At 59.6% G+C, this 26,124-nt stretch overlaps 1 protein-coding gene across 1 annotated transcript in view; it reads right to left on the bottom strand.

The window, feature by feature from the left end:
• Positions 1 to 26,124, bottom strand: part of LOC130708392 (NUT family member 2D-like) — a 47,566-nt gene that overhangs the window by 2,641 nt on the left and 18,801 nt on the right. The window contains exons 3-7 of the mRNA XM_057548325.1: positions 19,666 to 19,794; positions 18,499 to 18,619; positions 17,698 to 17,874; positions 13,074 to 13,277; positions 12,560 to 12,676 (exon numbers count right to left, since the gene is read on the bottom strand). Coding sequence (XP_057404308.1) covers positions 12,560 to 12,676; positions 13,074 to 13,277; positions 17,698 to 17,874; positions 18,499 to 18,619; positions 19,666 to 19,794 — 748 coding nt within the window. The remainder of the gene's footprint in view (positions 1 to 12,559; positions 12,677 to 13,073; positions 13,278 to 17,697; positions 17,875 to 18,498; positions 18,620 to 19,665; positions 19,795 to 26,124) is intronic.

Below are 26,124 nucleotides of genomic sequence, written 5' to 3'. Positions count from 1 at the left end.
CGGGGCTGGGGGCCCCCGAGGATCCAGCTTCGGTGGGGCTGGAGGAGGCAGGTCCTGCGCGCACTGCATGCACTGCAAATTCTGAATGTGTATCTCCTCCTCGGCCGCAAATTCCATGAACCTGGGGGGTGACGGAGGCACAGGCCACCCTGAGAAAAAGGCCTGGGTTCTGGAGCCCAACAAAGGCAGCCAAGACTGAGGCAGTGGGAGAGGATGTGCCTTGGGGCCGTCAAGGCCCTGTGAGGTGCTGTCCACAGCAGAGAGCTGCTCCTGGAAGTGATCACAAGATCTGGGACCCTTCCTGCCTCACCAGCACTGGAGGGCATTCAACAGCATAGACCCAGGTCGCTGAATTGAACCAGGTCAACGGGACACATGGCTGACCCAGGGGGCACCCTCCTCATGCCCCCGTCCCCATCCAGAACCACATGAAGGGCTGACAGCCAGAGGCTGGAACAGGCATGTGTTCCCCACAGGGGTCCTTGCCCGAATCCAGGACCCTGGGCTAGGACTGAGAGTCCTGGAACATAGACCTGGAGACAGGGCCCAGGAGAGGCTGGACGATGTGGATGCTGAGCTTAGAGGAGAGGTCTTCCCTTCCTGTGAGAAGCGCTCGTTTGTTTGCTTTTGTTTCTTAAACCAAGGGGATTACCATGGAGCAAACACTGGAAGGGCCGGAGACCCTTGGGCCGACGACAGCTGGCTTCCCCAGCCTCTTCAGGGATGCCAGGGTACCCACTCAGGGCACTTTTCATGAGGAGAGGTGGTCCCAAATCTATGTTAGTGGCCGCCAGCCACCCACCACTAAGGAAGCAGCAGGCTGACGGGTGGAGCTCTTTCCCCGGCCCAGCCCATGTGGCCGGAGTTGGACCCCTACTGGACTCACAGCTTCACCCTGCCCCGTCCTGAGACCTTCATGTCAAGGCCAGGGTAGGTCAGAATCAGGGGAAGGCAGAGCTCCTGGTGGAGGAAGGACAGAAGTCTCAAACTCTCAAGGTGAGGGAGGGGTTTCTGGAGGACAGTAGGGCCCCTGGGCTGCGGGGACCCTGTGCTGGGTGACAGCCCTTCTCCTCTGTCCTCTCTGATCAGCACCCCCACGGCCAGACCCTGCCCTCACCCACTCGCCTCACCCTCCACGCAGCCCCTGGGCCCAGGACGCTGACTCACTTTTCCGCCCTCTCGTAGTAGATCATCCGGTCAAGGTTGCTCAAGCGCCGCCATTCCTGCACGGCCCTCCGCAGTCCCTCCTCCAGCGGCATGGTGGGATTCAGGCGGGTCACGGATCGAAGCACTAGGCTGTAAGCCCTCGGGGTCAGTCTCCGGGCCCAGCCCAGCCCCCACCTGCCTGACCCCACCCGCCCATGTGGACCACACATCACTCAACCCAGAATGACTGAGCAACAGGAGGGTGAGAGGCGGGCGTCTGGGAGGGCAAAGACGAGCCTTCCCGGCCACTGCTGTCACCGCCTCACACTCACTCAAGGATGACCATCCACTCCCAGGCTAGAGCTGGGACATTGTGCCTTGGGGAGCTCTTTTCCTCCTCAAGGCTGCATTTTCATAATAAAAATCACCATCATCAATGAGGCATGGCCTGTGCCAAGCAATCTGCTCACACTTCATAGATTAGCCCAAGGCGTCTTCTGCACAGTCCTCTGAGTGAAGTGTACTTGTCCCCTTTTTACGAGGGACCGGAGGTTTAGGATGGAAATGCCTGCCAGGCTCACAACTCTAGTGGGAGAGAGCCCACGCCCTTAGGAGAGCTCTACCATCACCCTGTTCCTAGTGGAATTCTCCACAACGAAGTGGAGGCATGCATAAAGCGCTCTCCTGGGCCCCGCGCTCCTCCCCCTCCTCTGAAGTGACCTCCCCTGGCCACGTGCGCTCACGTCCTGTATGAAGGACACGGCACCACAGGAGAGGGCGGCATCCACTCCTTGGCTCCTCACCTTACACCACGACCCTCTCTGACTGCAAGGCTTCAGTCCATATTACCATGAGAATCATGGAAGAGCAAGCTGGCCAGACTCACAGGGTGGTGGGGCCCGTTGAGATAGGGCACATTTCAGTCCTGATGTCACGGACTGGCAGGCCCACCCATGTGACCGACAATGTGCCCTCTCATAGCATGGACATCGCCCTCACACCTTCCTTCCAGTATCGCTAGAAACCTAACGTGCGAGTCCATCCCCAGTTCCTCTTTATCTAAAAGCTCCCATAAGCTCAGGAGCCCCTGAGCGTTCACTCACATGAGAAAGCAGGAAAAAGCTTCTGCATCAGGACTCAGGCGAAAGTGTCTCCAGGCCAGGGGCTTGAAGCGCTGCCAACGTCGGAAGTTACTGTACTCTCTCTGGGGGTTAGAGGAGCCATCCTGCGAGGCGTTGGGCTGGTTGGTGGCCAGGCGGCCCTCCCTGGAAATGCCATGTGGCCATGGCCCAGGGTTCACTGGGCGAATGATAGGCGCCAGCTGGGCAGCTGGTGGTGGAGCTTGAGGAGGAAAGCCTGGGGTCCAGCCTCCCTTGCCAGCCTGACGTCCTCGAGAGGGAACAAAGTCTCTGAGCACGAACGGGCCAGTGTCTGTTCGGATGGGCCTATGAAGAGCCTCAAAATCAATCTCTGGTGGGCAGGCTTCATCACTGACCCCTAGATGGCGGTCTTGGTCGTGCCTCTGGGCACCTTGGCCAGCGTGGGACTCAGAAGGACTTGAGCCCATTCCGGGTGCACTGTGGCTCGGGGCTGCCGGCCCACCCTCGTCCTCTTTCAAGGCCAGGAGTCGTTTCTGCACCAGCTGGTAGGAGGGAGGAGGACAGTGACAGCTCCACGCGCACGTGTGAGAGGAGGAGCACTGGGCAGTGGGACAATGGCCCTGGGGGGGAGGAGGGGACGGGTGACCCCAGGACTAGACTCCAAATCCAGACACGGTGGCATTCCTGCCATCCTCCTGCACCTTCTTCCCAGCTGTGTGTCCTTCCCTCCGCTCCCGGCTCCCCATCCTCTCCTTCCTATCACCCTGCGCTGCACCCACCCCAGAGAGGGCCCTTCCCCATGCCAGGCCTCCGAGGCAGGGAAGGGACGGACAGAGCCATGTGGGCCTCCTGTTCTGGGGCCCTACCTCTCCCCTGCTCACTGGGGTCCCTCCGTGCCCTGGTCTTCCTGGGTGTCCCTTGTCTCCCCTGTTCTACCTGCGATCCCTCCCTCCTCTGGCTCCCCTGGGCCACCTGGTTTCCCCTGTCCCCTGGATCCCCTGGGGTCCCCCCTCCCCTGGAGTCCCCTGGCTCTCTAAGTCTCCCTCTCCCTCCCCTGGCTCACTTCTTCAGGGGTGAGTCCTTCCTCCTGCTCCAGCTCCTCAGCAAGGGCCAAGAGATCCAGATGTGGGTCTGGGGAAAACAATTCTGCCAGGAATCGAGGGTGAATGACTGCCTCCACCTTTGACAGAAAGAAGAGGCTGTGAGCATCCTTGGCCAGGAGTGGCCTGTGACACAAGAAGACCAGGAGGGAAAGTGAAAAGCAGAGACCCACCCCCACTCTCCTCCACAAGGCGGGGATGGTCAGCACACACACACACACACACACACACACACACACGCACATACACAGTCACACACAAAAGAGCACATATACAGATGCACATACACAGACACACAAAGGCATACACACAGACACAAACATATACACACATACATCTGCGTAAACCTCCCCTAACACCGGGCTCAGGAACAAGGAGCTGAGCTGAAGTCCCATCGGCTTGAGCAGAACCCAGATCTTGGGTGCTGAGAGTTCCATGCCCTGGCATCTTGTAGACCCCAGGCTCCAGGCCCAGCCTACCTTGGTGACAGAGTCTTCCCGGGAACGCAGCTCGTCCATGTAGCTCAAGAGACACGGGTCCATGTAGGTGTCGTCCTCTTCCTGCTTCGGCTCATTTCCGTCCTTTCCACATTCTGCATGTGACTTGCCTCTGCCTGAGTGGACGGGCCCCACCAGCGCCTCCATCCTGTCCACATACTCCCTCACAGTCTCAGGGGGAATCTCCTTGGGCGCCTTGGGCTCCGGGGTCCGCTGGGATCTGTGTGGCTTCGGGTGCGAGGGCTGGGCCCTGGGGCCGGACATCCTGGGAGCACAGGCTGAGGCAGAGCAGGAGGAAGGGAAGGAAGGTGAGGGACTCCCGGTCCACCTCCTGACCACCGAGCGCACGTTGGTGAGGGCATTGTTTGGGGGACGTTGATGTGGGTGTGGGAGGGGCCAGGACCATCTGAAGCCTCATGCACAGTTGGAGAGGGGAGGTTAGGGGGTCATCTAAGAGAGTCACAAGTAAGGAAGTGGGGAACCTCCAATTTTCTAGGAGTCTCCCCATCAAGCCCACTTCTTAGGCAGACTTAGTGTGGGGTCCTTTGACAGGGAGGTGTGAGAGGAGTTACAAAACTGACCAAGTCAATACCCCGTAGTGACAAAGGGCAGCTGAGACCCCACCCCCCCACCCCCCGCCTCGGTGGCTGTTTTGGTTGAAAGACCAATGCCCCTGTCTTGAAAGAAAAGGATCCACATGGGGACGGTGGCCAACCCTAGGCCCCTGTTACCTGTGCCTTCAGCTCCAGTGGGAACCTGGGTGCCTGGCTGAAGGTGCACTTTCGGGGCTGGGGGCCCCCGAGGATCCAGCTTCGGTGGGGCTGGAGGAGGCAGGTCCTGCGCGCACTGCATGCACTGCAAATTCTGAATGTGTATCTCCTCCTCGGCCGCAAATTCCATGAACCTGGGGGGTGACGGAGGCACAGGCCACCCTGAGAAAAAGGCCTGGGTTCTGGAGCCCAACAAAGGCAGCCAAGACTGAGGCAGTGGGAGAGGATGTGCCTTGGGGCCGTCAAGGCCCTGTGAGGTGCTGTCCACAGCAGAGAGCTGCTCCTGGAAGTGATCACAAGATCTGGGACCCTTCCTGCCTCACCAGCACTGGAGGGCATTCAACAGCATAGACCCAGGTCGCTGAATTGAACCAGGTCAACGGGACACATGGCTGACCCAGGGGGCACCCTCCTCATGCCCCCGTCCCCATCCAGAACCACATGAAGGGCTGACAGCCAGAGGCTGGAACAGGCATGTGTTCCCCACAGGGGTCCTTGCCCGAATCCAGGACCCTGGGCTAGGACTGAGAGTCCTGGAACATAGACCTGGAGACAGGGCCCAGGAGAGGCTGGACGATGTGGATGCTGAGCTTAGAGGAGAGGTCTTCCCTTCCTGTGAGAAGCGCTCGTTTGTTTGCTTTTGTTTCTTAAACCAAGGGGATTACCATGGAGCAAACACTGGAAGGGCCGGAGACCCTTGGGCCGACGACAGCTGGCTTCCCCAGCCTCTTCAGGGATGCCAGGGTACCCACTCAGGGCACTTTTCATGAGGAGAGGTGGTCCCAAATCTATGTTAGTGGCCGCCAGCCACCCACCACTAAGGAAGCAGCAGGCTGACGGGTGGAGCTCTTTCCCCGGCCCAGCCCATGTGGCCGGAGTTGGACCCCTACTGGACTCACAGCTTCACCCTGCCCCGTCCTGAGACCTTCATGTCAAGGCCAGGGTAGGTCAGAATCAGGGGAAGGCAGAGCTCCTGGTGGAGGAAGGACAGAAGTCTCAAACTCTCAAGGTGAGGGAGGGGTTTCTGGAGGACAGTAGGGCCCCTGGGCTGCGGGGACCCTGTGCTGGGTGACAGCCCTTCTCCTCTGTCCTCTCTGATCAGCACCCCCACGGCCAGACCCTGCCCTCACCCACTCGCCTCACCCTCCACGCAGCCCCTGGGCCCAGGACGCTGACTCACTTTTCCGCCCTCTCGTAGTAGATCATCCGGTCAAGGTTGCTCAAGCGCCGCCATTCCTGCACGGCCCTCCGCAGTCCCTCCTCCAGCGGCATGGTGGGATTCAGGCGGGTCACGGATCGAAGCACTAGGCTGTAAGCCCTCGGGGTCAGTCTCCGGGCCCAGCCCAGCCCCCACCTGCCTGACCCCACCCGCCCATGTGGACCACACATCACTCAACCCAGAATGACTGAGCAACAGGAGGGTGAGAGGCGGGCGTCTGGGAGGGCAAAGACGAGCCTTCCCGGCCACTGCTGTCACCGCCTCACACTCACTCAAGGATGACCATCCACTCCCAGGCTAGAGCTGGGACATTGTGCCTTGGGGAGCTCTTTTCCTCCTCAAGGCTGCATTTTCATAATAAAAATCACCATCATCAATGAGGCATGGCCTGTGCCAAGCAATCTGCTCACACTTCATAGATTAGCCCAAGGCGTCTTCTGCACAGTCCTCTGAGTGAAGTGTACTTGTCCCCTTTTTACGAGGGACCGGAGGTTTAGGATGGAAATGCCTGCCAGGCTCACAACTCTAGTGGGAGAGAGCCCACGCCCTTAGGAGAGCTCTACCATCACCCTGTTCCTAGTGGAATTCTCCACAACGAAGTGGAGGCATGCATAAAGCGCTCTCCTGGGCCCCGCGCTCCTCCCCCTCCTCTGAAGTGACCTCCCCTGGCCACGTGCGCTCACGTCCTGTATGAAGGACACGGCACCACAGGAGAGGGCGGCATCCACTCCTTGGCTCCTCACCTTACACCACGACCCTCTCTGACTGCAAGGCTTCAGTCCATATTACCATGAGAATCATGGAAGAGCAAGCTGGCCAGACTCACAGGGTGGTGGGGCCCGTTGAGATAGGGCACATTTCAGTCCTGATGTCACGGACTGGCAGGCCCACCCATGTGACCGACAATGTGCCCTCTCATAGCATGGACATCGCCCTCACACCTTCCTTCCAGTATCGCTAGAAACCTAACGTGCGAGTCCATCCCCAGTTCCTCTTTATCTAAAAGCTCCCATAAGCTCAGGAGCCCCTGAGCGTTCACTCACATGAGAAAGCAGGAAAAAGCTTCTGCATCAGGACTCAGGCGAAAGTGTCTCCAGGCCAGGGGCTTGAAGCGCTGCCAACGTCGGAAGTTACTGTACTCTCTCTGGGGGTTAGAGGAGCCATCCTGCGAGGCGTTGGGCTGGTTGGTGGCCAGGCGGCCCTCCCTGGAAATGCCATGTGGCCATGGCCCAGGGTTCACTGGGCGAATGATAGGCGCCAGCTGGGCAGCTGGTGGTGGAGCTTGAGGAGGAAAGCCTGGGGTCCAGCCTCCCTTGCCAGCCTGACGTCCTCGAGAGGGAACAAAGTCTCTGAGCACGAACGGGCCAGTGTCTGTTCGGATGGGCCTATGAAGAGCCTCAAAATCAATCTCTGGTGGGCAGGCTTCATCACTGACCCCTAGATGGCGGTCTTGGTCGTGCCTCTGGGCACCTTGGCCAGCGTGGGACTCAGAAGGACTTGAGCCCATTCCGGGTGCACTGTGGCTCGGGGCTGCCGGCCCACCCTCGTCCTCTTTCAAGGCCAGGAGTCGTTTCTGCACCAGCTGGTAGGAGGGAGGAGGACAGTGACAGCTCCACGCGCACGTGTGAGAGGAGGAGCACTGGGCAGTGGGACAATGGCCCTGGGGGGGAGGAGGGGACGGGTGACCCCAGGACTAGACTCCAAATCCAGACACGGTGGCATTCCTGCCATCCTCCTGCACCTTCTTCCCAGCTGTGTGTCCTTCCCTCCGCTCCCGGCTCCCCATCCTCTCCTTCCTATCACCCTGCGCTGCACCCACCCCAGAGAGGGCCCTTCCCCATGCCAGGCCTCTGAGGCAGGGAAGGGACGGACAGAGCCATGTGGGCCTCCTGTTCTGGGGCCCTACCTCTCCCCTGCTCACTGGGGTCCCTCCGTGCCCTGGTCTTCCTGGGTGTCCCTTGTCTCCCCTGTTCTACCTGCGATCCCTCCCTCCTCTGGCTCCCCTGGGCCACCTGGTTTCCCCTGTCCCCTGGATCCCCTGGGGTCCCCCCTCCCCTGGAGTCCCCTGGCTCTCTAAGTCTCCCTCTCCCTCCCCTGGCTCACTTCTTCAGGGGTGAGTCCTTCCTCCTGCTCCAGCTCCTCAGCAAGGGCCAAGAGATCCAGATGTGGGTCTGGGGAAAACAATTCTGCCAGGAATCGAGGGTGAATGACTGCCTCCACCTTTGACAGAAAGAAGAGGCTGTGAGCATCCTTGGCCAGGAGTGGCCTGTGACACAAGAAGACCAGGAGGGAAAGTGAAAAGCAGAGACCCACCCCCACTCTCCTCCACAAGGCGGGGATGGTCAGCACACACACACACACACACACACACACACACGCACATACACAGTCACACACAAAAGAGCACATATACAGATGCACATACACAGACACACAAAGGCATACACACAGACACAAACATATACACACATACATCTGCGTAAACCTCCCCTAACACCGGGCTCAGGAACAAGGAGCTGAGCTGAAGTCCCATCGGCTTGAGCAGAACCCAGATCTTGGGTGCTGAGAGTTCCATGCCCTGGCATCTTGTAGACCCCAGGCTCCAGGCCCAGCCTACCTTGGTGACAGAGTCTTCCCGGGAACGCAGCTCGTCCATGTAGCTCAAGAGACACGGGTCCATGTAGGTGTCGTCCTCTTCCTGCTTCGGCTCATTTCCGTCCTTTCCACATTCTGCATGTGACTTGCCTCTGCCTGAGTGGACGGGCCCCACCAGCGCCTCCATCCTGTCCACATACTCCCTCACAGTCTCAGGGGGAATCTCCTTGGGCGCCTTGGGCTCCGGGGTCCGCTGGGATCTGTGTGGCTTCGGGTGCGAGGGCTGGGCCCTGGGGCCGGACATCCTGGGAGCACAGGCTGAGGCAGAGCAGGAGGAAGGGAAGGAAGGTGAGGGACTCCCGGTCCACCTCCTGACCACCGAGCGCACGTTGGTGAGGGCATTGTTTGGGGGACGTTGATGTGGGTGTGGGAGGGGTCAGGACCATCTGAAGCCTCATGCACAGTTGGAGAGGGGAGGTTAGGGGGTCATCTAAGAGAGTCACAAGTAAGGAAGTGGGGAACCTCCAATTTTCTAGGGGTCTCCCCATCAAGCCCACTTCTTAGGCAGACTTAGTGTGGGGTCCTTTGACAGGGAGGTGTGAGAGGAGTTACAAAACTGACCAAGTCAATACCCCGTAGTGACAAAGGGCAGCTGAGACCCCACCCCCCCACCCCCCGCCTCGGTGGCTGTTTTGGTTGAAAGACCAATGCCCCTGTCTTGAAAGAAAAGGATCCACATGGGGACGGTGGCCAACCCTAGGCCCCTGTTACCTGTGCCTTCAGCTCCAGTGGGAACCTGGGTGCCTGGCTGAAGGTGCACTTTCGGGGCTGGGGGCCCCCGAGGATCCAGCTTCGGTGGGGCTGGAGGAGGCAGGTCCTGCGCGCACTGCATGCACTGCAAATTCTGAATGTGTATCTCCTCCTCGGCCGCAAATTCCATGAACCTGGGGGGTGACGGAGGCACAGGCCACCCTGAGAAAAAGGCCTGGGTTCTGGAGCCCAACAAAGGCAGCCAAGACTGAGGCAGTGGGAGAGGATGTGCCTTGGGGCCGTCAAGGCCCTGTGAGGTGCTGTCCACAGCAGAGAGCTGCTCCTGGAAGTGATCACAAGATCTGGGACCCTTCCTGCCTCACCAGCACTGGAGGGCATTCAACAGCATAGACCCAGGTCGCTGAATTGAACCAGGTCAACGGGACACATGGCTGACCCAGGGGGCACCCTCCTCATGCCCCCGTCCCCATCCAGAACCACATGAAGGGCTGACAGCCAGAGGCTGGAACAGGCATGTGTTCCCCACAGGGGTCCTTGCCCGAATCCAGGACCCTGGGCTAGGACTGAGAGTCCTGGAACATAGACCTGGAGACAGGGCCCAGGAGAGGCTGGACGATGTGGATGCTGAGCTTAGAGGAGAGGTCTTCCCTTCCTGTGAGAAGCGCTCGTTTGTTTGCTTTTGTTTCTTAAACCAAGGGGATTACCATGGAGCAAACACTGGAAGGGCCGGAGACCCTTGGGCCGACGACAGCTGGCTTCCCCAGCCTCTTCAGGGATGCCAGGGTACCCACTCAGGGCACTTTTCATGAGGAGAGGTGGTCCCAAATCTATGTTAGTGGCCGCCAGCCACCCACCACTAAGGAAGCAGCAGGCTGACGGGTGGAGCTCTTTCCCCGGCCCAGCCCATGTGGCCGGAGTTGGACCCCTACTGGACTCACAGCTTCACCCTGCCCCGTCCTGAGACCTTCATGTCAAGGCCAGGGTAGGTCAGAATCAGGGGAAGGCAGAGCTCCTGGTGGAGGAAGGACAGAAGTCTCAAACTCTCAAGGTGAGGGAGGGGTTTCTGGAGGACAGTAGGGCCCCTGGGCTGCGGGGACCCTGTGCTGGGTGACAGCCCTTCTCCTCTGTCCTCTCTGATCAGCACCCCCACGGCCAGACCCTGCCCTCACCCACTCGCCTCACCCTCCACGCAGCCCCTGGGCCCAGGACGCTGACTCACTTTTCCGCCCTCTCGTAGTAGATCATCCGGTCAAGGTTGCTCAAGCGCCGCCATTCCTGCACGGCCCTCCGCAGTCCCTCCTCCAGCGGCATGGTGGGATTCAGGCGGGTCACGGATCGAAGCACTAGGCTGTAAGCCCTCGGGGTCAGTCTCCGGGCCCAGCCCAGCCCCCACCTGCCTGACCCCACCCGCCCATGTGGACCACACATCACTCAACCCAGAATGACTGAGCAACAGGAGGGTGAGAGGCGGGCGTCTGGGAGGGCAAAGACAAGCCTTCCCGGCCACTGCTGTCACCGCCTCACACTCACTCAAGGATGACCATCCACTCCCAGGCTAGAGCTGGGACATTGTGCCTTGGGGAGCTCTTTTCCTCCTCAAGGCTGCATTTTCATAATAAAAATCACCATCATCAATGAGGCATGGCCTGTGCCAAGCAATCTGCTCACACTTCATAGATTAGCCCAAGGCGTCTTCTGCACAGTCCTCTGAGTGAAGTGTACTTGTCCCCTTTTTACGAGGGACCGGAGGTTTAGGATGGAAATGCCTGCCAGGCTCACAACTCTAGTGGGAGAGAGCCCACGCCCTTAGGAGAGCTCTACCATCACCCTGTTCCTAGTGGAATTCTCCACAACGAAGTGGAGGCATGCATAAAGCGCTCTCCTGGGCCCCGCGCTCCTCCCCCTCCTCTGAAGTGACCTCCCCTGGCCATGTGCGCTCACGTCCTGTATGAAGGACTCGGCACCACAGGAGAGGGCGGCATCCACTCCTTGGCTCCTCACCTTACACCACGACCCTCTCTGACTGCAAGGCTTCAGTCCATATTACCATGAGAATCATGGAAGAGCAAGCTGGCCAGACTCACAGGGTGGTGGGGCCCGTTGAGATAGGGCACATTTCAGTCCTGATGTCACGGACTGGCAGGCCCACCCATGTGACCGACAATGTGCCCTCTCATAGCATGGACATCGCCCTCACACCTTCCTTCCAGTATCGCTAGAAACCTAACGTGCGAGTCCATCCCCAGTTCCTCTTTATCTAAAAGCTCCCATAAGCTCAGGAGCCCCTGAGCGTTCACTCACATGAGAAAGCAGGAAAAAGCTTCTGCATCAGGACTCAGGCGAAAGTGTCTCCAGGCCAGGGGCTTGAAGCGCTGCCAACGTCGGAAGTTACTGTACTCTCTCTGGGGGTTAGAGGAGCCATCCTGCGAGGCGTTGGGCTGGTTGGTGGCCAGGCGGCCCTCCCTGGAAATGCCATGTGGCCATGGCCCAGGGTTCACTGGGCGAATGATAGGCGCCAGCTGGGCAGCTGGTGGTGGAGCTTGAGGAGGAAAGCCTGGGGTCCAGCCTCCCTTGCCAGCCTGACGTCCTCGAGAGGGAACAAAGTCTCTGAGCACGAACGGGCCAGTGTCTGTTCGGATGGGCCTATGAAGAGCCTCAAAATCAATCTCTGGTGGGCAGGCTTCATCACTGACCCCTAGATGGCGGTCTTGGTCGTGCCTCTGGGCACCTTGGCCAGCGTGGGACTCAGAAGGACTTGAGCCCATTCCGGGTGCACTGTGGCTCGGGGCTGCCGGCCCACCCTCGTCCTCTTTCAAGGCCAGGAGTCGTTTCTGCACCAGCTGGTAGGAGGGAGGAGGACAGTGACAGCTCCACGCGCACGTGTGAGAGGAGGAGCACTGGGCAGTGGGACAATGGCCCTGGGGGGGAGGAGGGGACGGGTGACCCCAGGACTAGACTCCAAATCCAGACACGGTGGCATTCCTGCCATCCTCCTGCACCTTCTTCCCAGCTGTGTGTCCTTCCCTCCGCTCCCGGCTCCCCATCCTCTCCTTCCTATCACCCTGCGCTGCACCCACCCCAGAGAGGGCCCTTCCCCATGCCAGGCCTCCGAGGCAGGGAAGGGACGGACAGAGCCATGTGGGCCTCCTGTTCTGGGGCCCTACCTCTCCCCTGCTCACTGGGGTCCCTCCGTGCCCTGGTCTTCCTGGGTGTCCCTTGTCTCCCCTGTTCTACCTGCGATCCCTCCCTCCTCTGGCTCCCCTGGGCCACCTGGTTTCCCCTGTCCCCTGGATCCCCTGGGGTCCCCCCTCCCCTGGAGTCCCCTGGCTCTCTAAGTCTCCCTCTCCCTCCCCTGGCTCACTTCTTCAGGGGTGAGTCCTTCCTCCTGCTCCAGCTCCTCAGCAAGGGCCAAGAGATCCAGATGTGGGTCTGGGGAAAACAATTCTGCCAGGAATCGAGGGTGAATGACTGCCTCCACCTTTGACAGAAAGAAGAGGCTGTGAGCATCCTTGGCCAGGAGTGGCCTGTGACACAAGAAGACCAGGAGGGAAAGTGAAAAGCAGAGACCCACCCCCACTCTCCTCCACAAGGCGGGGATGGTCAGCACACACACACACACACACACACACACACACGCACATACACAGTCACACACAAAAGAGCACATATACAGATGCACATACACAGACACACAAAGGCATACACACAGACACAAACATATACACACATACATCTGCGTAAACCTCCCCTAACACCGGGCTCAGGAACAAGGAGCTGAGCTGAAGTCCCATCGGCTTGAGCAGAACCCAGATCTTGGGTGCTGAGAGTTCCATGCCCTGGCATCTTGTAGACCCCAGGCTCCAGGCCCAGCCTACCTTGGTGACAGAGTCTTCCCGGGAACGCAGCTCGTCCATGTAGCTCAAGAGACACGGGTCCATGTAGGTGTCGTCCTCTTCCTGCTTCGGCTCATTTCCGTCCTTTCCACATTCTGCATGTGACTTGCCTCTGCCTGAGTGGACGGGCCCCACCAGCGCCTCCATCCTGTCCACATACTCCCTCACAGTCTCAGGGGGAATCTCCTTGGGCGCCTTGGGCTCCGGGGTCCGCTGGGATCTGTGTGGCTTCGGGTGCGAGGGCTGGGCCCTGGGGCCGGACATCCTGGGAGCACAGGCTGAGGCAGAGCAGGAGGAAGGGAAGGAAGGTGAGGGACTCCCGGTCCACCTCCTGACCACCGAGCGCACGTTGGTGAGGGCATTGTTTGGGGGACGTTGATGTGGGTGTGGGAAGGGTCAGGACCATCTGAAGCCTCATGCACAGTTGGAGAGGGGAGGTTAGGGGGTCATCTAAGAGAGTCACAAGTAAGGAAGTGGGGAACCTCCAATTTTCTAGGGGTCTCCCCATCAAGCCCACTTCTTAGGCAGACTTAGTGTGGGGTCCTTTGACAGGGAGGTGTGAGAGGAGTTACAAAACTGACCAAGTCAATACCCCGTAGTGACAAAGGGCAGCTGAGACCCCACCCCCCCACCCCCCGCCTCGGTGGCTGTTTTGGTTGAAAGACCAATGCCCCTGTCTTGAAAGAAAAGGATCCACATGGGGACGGTGGCCAACCCTAGGCCCCTGTTACCTGTGCCTTCAGCTCCAGTGGGAACCTGGGTGCCTGGCTGAAGGTGCACTTTCGGGGCTGGGGGCCCCCGAGGATCCAGCTTCGGTGGGGCTGGAGGAGGCAGGTCCTGCGCGCACTGCATGCACTGCAAATTCTGAATGTGTATCTCCTCCTCGGCCGCAAATTCCATGAACCTGGGGGGTGACGGAGGCACAGGCCACCCTGAGAAAAAGGCCTGGGTTCTGGAGCCCAACAAAGGCAGCCAAGACTGAGGCAGTGGGAGAGGATGTGCCTTGGGGCCGTCAAGGCCCTGTGAGGTGCTGTCCACAGCAGAGAGCTGCTCCTGGAAGTGATCACAAGATCTGGGACCCTTCCTGCCTCACCAGCACTGGAGGGCATTCAACAGCATAGACCCAGGTCGCTGAATTGAACCAGGTCAACGGGACACATGGCTGACCCAGGGGGCACCCTCCTCATGCCCCCGTCCCCATCCAGAACCACATGAAGGGCTGACAGCCAGAGGCTGGAACAGGCATGTGTTCCCCACAGGGGTCCTTGCCCGAATCCAGGACCCTGGGCTAGGACTGAGAGTCCTGGAACATAGACCTGGAGACAGGGCCCAGGAGAGGCTGGACGATGTGGATGCTGAGCTTAGAGGAGAGGTCTTCCCTTCCTGTGAGAAGCGCTCGTTTGTTTGCTTTTGTTTCTTAAACCAAGGGGATTACCATGGAGCAAACACTGGAAGGGCCGGAGACCCTTGGGCCGACGACAGCTGGCTTCCCCAGCCTCTTCAGGGATGCCAGGGTACCCACTCAGGGCACTTTTCATGAGGAGAGGTGGTCCCAAATCTATGTTAGTGGCCGCCAGCCACCCACCACTAAGGAAGCAGCAGGCTGACGGGTGGAGCTCTTTCCCCGGCCCAGCCCATGTGGCCGGAGTTGGACCCCTACTGGACTCACAGCTTCACCCTGCCCCGTCCTGAGACCTTCATGTCAAGGCCAGGGTAGGTCAGAATCAGGGGAAGGCAGAGCTCCTGGTGGAGGAAGGACAGAAGTCTCAAACTCTCAAGGTGAGGGAGGGGTTTCTGGAGGACAGTAGGGCCCCTGGGCTGCGGGGACACTGTGCTGGGTGACAGCCCTTCTCCTCTGTCCTCTCTGATCAGCACCCCCACGGCCAGACCCTGCCCTCACCCACTCGCCTCACCCTCCACGCAGCCCCTGGGCCCAGGACGCTGACTCACTTTTCCGCCCTCTCGTAGTAGATCATCCGGTCAAGGTTGCTCAAGCGCCGCCATTCCTGCACGGCCCTCCGCAGTCCCTCCTCCAGCGGCATGGTGGGATTCAGGCGGGTCACGGATCGAAGCACTAGGCTGTAAGCCCTCGGGGTCAGTCTCCGGGCCCAGCCCAGCCCCCACCTGCCTGACCCCACCCGCCCATGTGGACCACACATCACTCAACCCAGAATGACTGAGCAACAGGAGGGTGAGAGGCGGGCGTCTGGGAGGGCAAAGACAAGCCTTCCCGGCCACTGCTGTCACCGCCTCACACTCACTCAAGGATGACCATCCACTCCCAGGCTAGAGCTGGGACATTGTGCCTTGGGGAGCTCTTTTCCTCCTCAAGGCTGCATTTTCATAATAAAAATCACCATCATCAATGAGGCATGGCCTGTGCCAAGCAATCTGCTCACACTTCATAGATTAGCCCAAGGCGTCTTCTGCACAGTCCTCTGAGTGAAGGGTACTTGTCCCCTTTTTACGAGGGACCGGAGGTTTAGGATGGAAATGCCTGCCAGGCTCACAACTCTAGTGGGAGAGAGCCCACGCCCTTAGGAGAGCTCTACCATCACCCTGTTCCTAGTGGAATTCTCCACAACGAAGTGGAGGCATGCATAAAGCGCTCTCCTGGGCCCCGCGCTCCTCCCCCTCCTCTGAAGTGACCTCCCCTGGCCATGTGCGCTCACGTCCTGTATGAAGGACTCGGCACCACAGGAGAGGGCGGCATCCACTCCTTGGCTCCTCACCTTACACCACGACCCTCTCTGACTGCAAGGCTTCAGTCCATATTACCATGAGAATCATGGAAGAGCAAGCTGGCCAGACTCACAGGGTGGTGGGGCCCGTTGAGATAGGGCACATTTCAGTCCTGATGTCACGGACTGGCAGGCCCACCCATGTGACCGACAATGTGCCCTCTCATAGCATGGACATCGCCCTCACACCTTCCTTCCAGTATCGCTAGAAACCTAACGTGCGAGTCCATCCCCAGTTCCTCTTTATCTAAAAGCTCCCATAAGCTCAGGACCCCCTGAGCGTTCACTCACATGAGAAAGCAGGAAAAAGCTTCTGCATCAGGACTCAGGCGAAAGTGTCTCCAGGCCAGGGGCTTGAAGCGCTGCCAACGTCGGAAGTTACTGTACTCTCTCTGGGGGTTAGAGGAGCCATCCTGCGAGGCGTTGGACTGGTTGGTGGCCAGGCGGCCCTCCCTGGAAGTGCCATGTGGCCATGGCCCAGAGTTCACTGGGCGAATGATAGGGGCCAGCTGGGCAGCTGGTGGTGGAGCTTGAGGAGGAAAGCCTGGGGTCCAGCCTCCCTTGCCAGCCTGACGTCCTCGAGAGGGAACAAAGTCTCTGAGCACGAACGGGCCAGTGTCTGTTCGGATGGGCCTATGAAGAGCCTCAAAATCAATCTCTGGTGGGCAGGCTTCATCACTGACCCCTAGATGGCGGTCTTGGTCGTGCCTCTGGGCACCTTGGCCAGCGTGGGACTCAGAAGGACTTGAGCCCATTCCGGGTGCACTGTGGCTCGGGGCTGCCGGCCCACCCTCGTCCTCTTTCAAGGCCAGGAGTCGTTTCTGCACCAGCTGGTAGGAGGGAGGAGGACAGTGACAGCTCCACGCGCACGTGTGAGAGGAGGAGCACTGGGCAGTGGGACAATGGCCCTGGGGGGGAGGAGGGGACGGGTGACCCCAGGACTAGACTCCAAATCCAGACACGGTGGCATTCCTGCCATCCTCCTGCACCTTCTTCCCAGCTGTGTGTCCTTCCCTCCGCTCCCGGCTCCCCATCCTCTCCTTCCTATCACCCTGCGCTGCACCCACCCCAGAGAGGGCCCTTCCCCATGCCAGGCCTCCGAGGCAGGGAAGGGACGGACAGAGCCATGTGGGCCTCCTGTTCTGGGGCCCTACCTCTCCCCTGCTCACTGGGGTCCCTCCGTGCCCTGGTCTTCCTGGGTGTCCCTTGTCTCCCCTGTTCTACCTGCGATCCCTCCCTCCTCTGGCTCCCCTGGGCCACCTGGTTTCCCCTGTCCCCTGGATCCCCTGGGGTCCCCCCTCCCCTGGAGTCCCCTGGCTCCCTAAGTGTCCCTCTCCCTCCCCTGGCTCACTTCTTCAGGGGTGAGTCCTTCCTCCTGCTCCAGCTCCTCAGCAAGGGCCACGAGATCCAGATGTGGGTCTGGGGAAAACAATTCTGCCAGGAATCGAGGGTGAATGACTGCCTCCACCTTTGACAGAAAGAAGAGGCTGTGAGCATCCTTGGCCAGGAGTGGCCTGTGACACAAGAAGACCAGGAGGGAAAGTGAAAAGCAGAGACCCACCCCCACTCTCCTCCACAAGGCGGGGATGGTCAGCACACACACACACACACACACACACACACACGCACATACACAGTCACACACAAAAGAGCACATATACAGATGCACATACACAGACACACAAAGGCATACACACAGACACAAACATATACACACATACATCTGCGTAAACCTCCCCTAACACCGGGCTCAGGAACAAGGAGCTGAGCTGAAGTCCCATCGGCTTGAGTAGAACCCAGATCTTGGGTGCTGAGAGTTCCATGCCCTGGCATCTTGTAGACCCCAGGCTCCAGGCCCAGCCTACCTTGGTGACAGAGTCTTCCCGGGAACGCAGCTCGTCCATGTAGCTCAAGAGACACGGGTCCATGTAGGTGTCGTCCTCTTCCTGCTTCGGCTCATTTCCGTCCTTTCCACATTCTGCATGTGACTTGCCTCTGCCTGAGTGGACGGGCCCCACCAGCGCCTCCATCCTGTCCACATACTCCCTCACAGTCTCAGGGGGAATCTCCTTGGGCGCCTTGGGCTCCGGGGTCCGCTGGGATCTGTGTGGCTTCGGGTGCGAGGGCTGGGCCCTGGGGCCGGACATCCTGGGAGCACAGGCTGAGGCAGAGCAGGAGGAAGGGAAGGAAGGTGAGGGACTCCCGGTCCACCTCCTGACCACCGAGCGCACGTTGGTGAGGGCATTGTTTGGGGGACGTTGATGTGGGTGTGGGAGGGGTCAGGACCATCTGAAGCCTCATGCACAGTTGGAGAGGGGAGGTTAGGGGGTCATCTAAGAGAGTCACAAGTAAGGAAGTGGGGAACCTCCAATTTTCTAGGGGTCTCCCCATCAAGCCCACTTCTTAGGCAGACTTAGTGTGGGGTCCCTTGACAGGGAGGTGTGAGAGGAGTTACAAAACTGACCAAGTCAATACCCCGTAGTGACAAAGGGCAGCTGAGACCCCACCCCCCCACCCCCCGCCTCGGTGGCTGTTTTGGTTGAAAGACCAATGCCCCTGTCTTGAAAGAAAAGGATCCACATGGGGACGGTGGCCAACCCTAGGCCCCTGTTACCTGTGCCTTCAGCTCCAGTGGGAACCTGGGTGCCTGGCTGAAGGTGCACTTTCGGGGCTGGGGGCCCCCGAGGATCCAGCTTCGGTGGGGCTGGAGGAGGCAGGTCCTGCGCGCACTGCATGCACTGCAAATTCTGAATGTGTATCTCCTCCTCGGCCGCAAATTCCATGAACCTGGGGGGTGACGGAGGCACAGGCCACCCTGAGAAAAAGGCCTGGGTTCTGGAGCCCAACAAAGGCAGCCAAGACTGAGGCAGTGGGAGAGGATGTGCCTTGGGGCCGTCAAGGCCCTGTGAGGTGCTGTCCACAGCAGAGAGCTGCTCCTGGAAGTGATCACAAGATCTGGGACCCTTCCTGCCTCACCAGCACTGGAGGGCATTCAACAGCATAGACCCAGGTCGCTGAATTGAACCAGGTCAACGGGACACATGGCTGACCCAGGGGGCACCCTCCTCATGCCCCCGTCCCCATCCAGAACCACATGAAGGGCTGACAGCCAGAGGCTGGAACAGGCATGTGTTCCCCACAGGGGTCCTTGCCCGAATCCAGGACCCTGGGCTAGGACTGAGAGTCCTGGAACATAGACCTGGAGACAGGGCCCAGGAGAGGCTGGACGATGTGGATGCTGAGCTTAGAGGAGAGGTCTTCCCTTCCTGTGAGAAGCGCTCGTTTGTTTGCTTTTGTTTCTTAAACCAAGGGGATTACCATGGAGCAAACACTGGAAGGGCCGGAGACCCTTGGGCCGACGACAGCTGGCTTCCCCAGCCTCTTCAGGGATGCCAGGGTACCCACTCAGGGCACTTTTCATGAGGAGAGGTGGTCCCAAATCTATGTTAGTGGCCGCCAGCCACCCACCACTAAGGAAGCAGCAGGCTGACGGGTGGAGCTCTTTCCCCGGCCCAGCCCATGTGGCCGGAGTTGGACCCCTACTGGACTCACAGCTTCACCCTGCCCCGTCCTGAGACCTTCATGTCAAGGCCAGGGTAGGTCAGAATCAGGGGAAGGCAGAGCTCCTGGTGGAGGAAGGACAGAAGTCTCAAACTCTCAAGGTGAGGGAGGGGTTTCTGGAGGACAGTAGGGCCCCTGGGCTGCGGGGACCCTGTGCTGGGTGACAGCCCTTCTCCTCTGTCCTCTCTGATCAGCACCCCCACGGCCAGACCCTGCCCTCACCCACTCGCCTCACCCTCCACGCAGCCCCTGGGCCCAGGACGCTGACTCACTTTTCCGCCCTCTCGTAGTAGATCATCCGGTCAAGGTTGCTCAAGCGCCGCCATTCCTGCACGGCCCTCCGCAGTCCCTCCTCCAGCGGCATGGTGGGATTCAGGCGGGTCACGGATCGAAGCACTGGGCTGTAAGCCCTCGGGGTCAGTCTCCGGGCCCAGCCCAGCCCCCACCTGCCTGACCCCACCCGCCCATGTGGACCACACATCACTCAACCCAGAATGACTGAGCAACAGGAGGGTGAGAGGCGGGCGTCTGGGAGGGCAAAGACAAGCCTTCCCGGCCACTGCTGTCACCGCCTCACACTCACTCAAGGATGACCATCCACTCCCAGGCTAGAGCTGGGACATTGTGCCTTGGGGAGCTCTTTTCCTCCTCAAGGCTGCATTTTCATAATAAAAATCACCATCATCAATGAGGCATGGCCTGTGCCAAGCAATCTGCTCACACTTCATAGATTAGCCCAAGGCGTCTTCTGCACAGTCCTCTGAGTGAAGGGTACTTGTCCCCTTTTTACGAGGGACCGGAGGTTTAGGATGGAAATGCCTGCCAGGCTCACAACTCTAGTGGGAGAGAGCCCACGCCCTTAGGAGAGCTCTACCATCACCCTGTTCCTAGTGGAATTCTCCACAACGAAGTGGAGGCATGCATAAAGCGCTCTCCTGGGCCCCGCGCTCCTCCCCCTCCTCTGAAGTGACCTCCCCTGGCCATGTGCGCTCACGTCCTGTATGAAGGACTCGGCACCACAGGAGAGGGCGGCATCCACTCCTTGGCTCCTCACCTTACACCACGACCCTCTCTGACTGCAAGGCTTCAGTCCATATTACCATGAGAATCATGGAAGAGCAAGCTGGCCAGACTCACAGGGTGGTGGGGCCCGTTGAGATAGGGCACATTTCAGTCCTGATGTCACGGACTGGCAGGCCCACCCATGTGACCGACAATGTGCCCTCTCATAGCATGGACATCGCCCTCACACCTTCCTTCCAGTATCGCTAGAAACCTAACGTGCGAGTCCATCCCCAGTTCCTCTTTATCTAAAAGCTCCCATAAGCTCAGGACCCCCTGAGCGTTCACTCACATGAGAAAGCAGGAAAAAGCTTCTGCATCAGGACTCAGGCGAAAGTGTCTCCAGGCCAGGGGCTTGAAGCGCTGCCAACGTCGGAAGTTACTGTACTCTCTCTGGGGGTTAGAGGAGCCATCCTGCGAGGCGTTGGACTGGTTGGTGGCCAGGCGGCCCTCCCTGGAAGTGCCATGTGGCCATGGCCCAGAGTTCACTGGGCGAATGATAGGGGCCAGCTGGGCAGCTGGTGGTGGAGCTTGAGGAGGAAAGCCTGGGGTCCAGCCTCCCTTGCCAGCCTGACGTCCTCGAGAGGGAACAAAGTCTCTGAGCACGAACGGGCCAGTGTCTGTTCGGATGGGCCTATGAAGAGCCTCAAAATCAATCTCTGGTGGGCAGGCTTCATCACTGACCCCTAGATGGCGGTCTTGGTCGTGCCTCTGGGCACCTTGGCCAGCGTGGGACTCAGAAGGACTTGAGCCCATTCCGGGTGCACTGTGGCTCGGGGCTGCCGGCCCACCCTCGTCCTCTTTCAAGGCCAGGAGTCGTTTCTGCACCAGCTGGTAGGAGGGAGGAGGACAGTGACAGCTCCACGCGCACGTGTGAGAGGAGGAGCACTGGGCAGTGGGACAATGGCCCTGGGGGGGAGGAGGGGACGGGTGACCCCAGGACTAGACTCCAAATCCAGACACGGTGGCATTCCTGCCATCCTCCTGCACCTTCTTCCCAGCTGTGTGTCCTTCCCTCCGCTCCCGGCTCCCCATCCTCTCCTTCCTATCACCCTGCGCTGCACCCACCCCAGAGAGGGCCCTTCCCCATGCCAGGCCTCCGAGGCAGGGAAGGGACGGACAGAGCCATGTGGGCCTCCTGTTCTGGGGCCCTACCTCTCCCCTGCTCACTGGGGTCCCTCCGTGCCCTGGTCTTCCTGGGTGTCCCTTGTCTCCCCTGTTCTACCTGCGATCCCTCCCTCCTCTGGCTCCCCTGGGCCACCTGGTTTCCCCTGTCCCCTGGATCCCCTGGGGTCCCCCCTCCCCTGGAGTCCCCTGGCTCTCTAAGTCTCCCTCTCCCTCCCCTGGCTCACTTCTTCAGGGGTGAGTCCTTCCTCCTGCTCCAGCTCCTCAGCAAGGGCCAAGAGATCCAGATGTGGGTCTGGGGAAAACAATTCTGCCAGGAATCGAGGGTGAATGACTGCCTCCACCTTTGACAGAAAGAAGAGGCTGTGAGCATCCTTGGCCAGGAGTGGCCTGTGACACAAGAAGACCAGGAGGGAAAGTGAAAAGCAGAGACCCACCCCCACTCTCCTCCACAAGGCGGGGATGGTCAGCACACACACACACACACACACACACACACACGCACATACACAGTCACACACAAAAGAGCACATATACAGATGCACATACACAGACACACAAAGGCATACACACAGACACAAACATATACACACATACATCTGCGTAAACCTCCCCTAACACCGGGCTCAGGAACAAGGAGCTGAGCTGAAGTCCCATCGGCTTGAGCAGAACCCAGATCTTGGGTGCTGAGAGTTCCATGCCCTGGCATCTTGTAGACCCCAGGCTCCAGGCCCAGCCTACCTTGGTGACAGAGTCTTCCCGGGAACGCAGCTCGTCCATGTAGCTCAAGAGACACGGGTCCATGTAGGTGTCGTCCTCTTCCTGCTTCGGCTCATTTCCGTCCTTTCCACATTCTGCATGTGACTTGCCTCTGCCTGAGTGGACGGGCCCCACCAGCGCCTCCATCCTGTCCACATACTCCCTCACAGTCTCAGGGGGAATCTCCTTGGGCGCCTTGGGCTCCGGGGTCCGCTGGGATCTGTGTGGCTTCGGGTGCGAGGGCTGGGCCCTGGGGCCGGACATCCTGGGAGCACAGGCTGAGGCAGAGCAGGAGGAAGGGAAGGAAGGTGAGGGACTCCCGGTCCACCTCCTGACCACCGAGCGCACGTTGGTGAGGGCATTGTTTGGGGGACGTTGATGTGGGTGTGGGAAGGGTCAGGACCATCTGAAGCCTCATGCACAGTTGGAGAGGGGAGGTTAGGGGGTCATCTAAGAGAGTCACAAGTAAGGAAGTGGGGAACCTCCAATTTTCTAGGGGTCTCCCCATCAAGCCCACTTCTTAGGCAGACTTAGTGTGGGGTCCTTTGACAGGGAGGTGTGAGAGGAGTTACAAAACTGACCAAGTCAATACCCCGTAGTGACAAAGGGCAGCTGAGACCCCACTCCCCCACCCCCCGCCTCGGTGGCTGTTTTGGTTGAAAGACCAATGCCCCTGTCTTGAAAGAAAAGGATCCACATGGGGACGGTGGCCAACCCTAGGCCCCTGTTACCTGTGCCTTCAGCTCCAGTGGGAACCTGGGTGCCTGGCTGAAGGTGCACTTTCGGGGCTGGGGGCCCCCGAGGATCCAGCTTCGGTGGGGCTGGAGGAGGCAGGTCCTGCGCGCACTGCATGCACTGCAAATTCTGAATGTGTATCTCCTCCTCGGCCGCAAATTCCATGAACCTGGGGGGTGACGGAGGCACAGGCCACCCTGAGAAAAAGGCCTGGGTTCTGGAGCCCAACAAAGGCAGCCAAGACTGAGGCAGTGGGAGAGGATGTGCCTTGGGGCCCTCAAGGCCCTGTGAGGTGCTGTCCACAGCAGAGAGCTGCTCCTGGAAGTGATCACAAGATCTGGGACCCTTCCTGCCTCACCAGCACTGGAGGGCATTCAACAGCATAGACCCAGGTCGCTGAATTGAACCAGGTCAACGGGACACATGGCTGACCCAGGGGGCACCCTCCTCATGCCCCCGTCCCCATCCAGAACCACATGAAGGGCTGACAGCCAGAGGCTGGAACAGGCATGTGTTCCCCACAGGGGTCCTTGCCCGAATCCAGGACCCTGGGCTAGGACTGAGAGTCCTGGAACATAGACCTGGAGACAGGGCCCAGGAGAGGCTGGACGATGTGGATGCTGAGCTTAGAGGAGAGGTCTTCCCTTCCTGTGAGAAGCGCTCGTTTGTTTGCTTTTGTTTCTTAAACCAAGGGGATTACCATGGAGCAAACACTGGAAGGGCCGGAGACCCTTGGGCCGACGACAGCTGGCTTCCCCAGCCTCTTCAGGGATGCCAGGGTACCCACTCAGGGCACTTTTCATGAGGAGAGGTGGTCCCAAATCTATGTTAGTGGCCGCCAGCCACCCACCACTAAGGAAGCAGCAGGCTGACGGGTGGAGCTCTTTCCCCGGCCCAGCCCATGTGGCCGGAGTTGGACCCCTACTGGACTCACAGCTTCACCCTGCCCCGTCCTGAGACCTTCATGTCAAGGCCAGGGTAGGTCAGAATCAGGGGAAGGCAGAGCTCCTGGTGGAGGAAGGACAGAAGTCTCAAACTCTCAAGGTGAGGGAGGGGTTTCTGGAGGACAGTAGGGCCCCTGGGCTGCGGGGACCCTGTGCTGGGTGACAGCCCTTCTCCTCTGTCCTCTCTGATCAGCACCCCCACGGCCAGACCCTGCCCTCACCCACTCGCCTCACCCTCCACGCAGCCCCTGGGCCCAGGACGCTGACTCACTTTTCCGCCCTCTCGTAGTAGATCATCCGGTCAAGGTTGCTCAAGCGCCGCCATTCCTGCACGGCCCTCCGCAGTCCCTCCTCCAGCGGCATGGTGGGATTCAGGCGGGTCACGGATCGAAGCACTAGGCTGTAAGCCCTCGGGGTCAGTCTCCGGGCCCAGCCCAGCCCCCACCTGCCTGACCCCACCCGCCCATGTGGACCACACATCACTCAACCCAGAATGACTGAGCAACAGGAGGGTGAGAGGCGGGCGTCTGGGAGGGCAAAGACAAGCCTTCCCGGCCACTGCTGTCACCGCCTCACACTCACTCAAGGATGACCATCCACTCCCAGGCTAGAGCTGGGACATTGTGCCTTGGGGAGCTCTTTTCCTCCTCAAGGCTGCATTTTCATAATAAAAATCACCATCATCAATGAGGCATGGCCTGTGCCAAGCAATCTGCTCACACTTCATAGATTAGCCCAAGGCGTCTTCTGCACAGTCCTCTGAGTGAAGGGTACTTGTCCCCTTTTTACGAGGGACCGGAGGTTTAGGATGGAAATGCCTGCCAGGCTCACAACTCTAGTGGGAGAGAGCCCACGCCCTTAGGAGAGCTCTACCATCACCCTGTTCCTAGTGGAATTCTCCACAACGAAGTGGAGGCATGCATAAAGCGCTCTCCTGGGCCCCGCGCTCCTCCCCCTCCTCTGAAGTGACCTCCCCTGGCCATGTGCGCTCACGTCCTGTATGAAGGACTCGGCACCACAGGAGAGTGCGGCATCCACTCCTTGGCTCCTCACCTTACACCACGACCCTCTCTGACTGCAAGGCTTCAGTCCATATTACCATGAGAATCATGGAAGAGCAAGCTGGCCAGACTCACAGGGTGGTGGGGCCCGTTGAGATAGGGCACATTTCAGTCCTGATGTCACGGACTGGCAGGCCCACCCATGTGACCGACAATGTGCCCTCTCATAGCATGGACATCGCCCTCACACCTTCCTTCCAGTATCGCTAGAAACCTAACGTGCGAGTCCATCCCCAGTTCCTCTTTATCTAAAAGCTCCCATAAGCTCAGGACCCCCTGAGCGTTCACTCACATGAGAAAGCAGGAAAAAGCTTCTGCATCAGGACTCAGGCGAAAGTGTCTCCAGGCCAGGGGCTTGAAGCGCTGCCAACGTCGGAAGTTACTGTACTCTCTCTGGGGGTTAGAGGAGCCATCCTGCGAGGCGTTGGACTGGTTGGTGGCCAGGCGGCCCTCCCTGGAAGTGCCATGTGGCCATGACCCAGAGTTCACTGGGCGAATGATAGGGGCCAGCTGGGCAGCTGGTGGTGGAGCTTGAGGAGGAAAGCCTGGGGTCCAGCCTCCCTTGCCAGCCTGACGTCCTCGAGAGGGAACAAAGTCTCTGAGCACGAACGGGCCAGTGTCTGTTCGGATGGGCCTATGAAGAGCCTCAAAATCAATCTCTGGTGGGCAGGCTTCATCACTGACCCCTAGATGGCGGTCTTGGTCGTGCCTCTGGGCACCTTGGCCAGCGTGGGACTCAGAAGGACTTGAGCCCATTCCGGGTGCACTGTGGCTCGGGGCTGCCGGCCCACCCTCGTCCTCTTTCAAGGCCAGGAGTCGTTTCTGCACCAGCTGGTAGGAGGGAGGAGGACAGTGACAGCTCCACGCGCACGTGTGAGAGGAGGAGCACTGGGCAGTGGGACAATGGCCCTGGGGGGGAGGAGGGGACGGGTGACCCCAGGACTAGACTCCAAATCCAGACACGGTGGCATTCCTGCCATCCTCCTGCACCTTCTTCCCAGCTGTGTGTCCTTCCCTCCGCTCCCGGCTCCCCATCCTCTCCTTC

Source organism: Balaenoptera acutorostrata, chromosome 6 (assembly GCF_949987535.1).
Source record: "Balaenoptera acutorostrata chromosome 6, mBalAcu1.1, whole genome shotgun sequence".
In the NCBI taxonomy this organism is placed as follows: domain Eukaryota; kingdom Metazoa; phylum Chordata; class Mammalia; order Artiodactyla; family Balaenopteridae; genus Balaenoptera; species Balaenoptera acutorostrata.
Note: the sequence above shows the minus strand (reverse complement) of the source record. Positions and strands in the feature narration are given on the sequence as shown.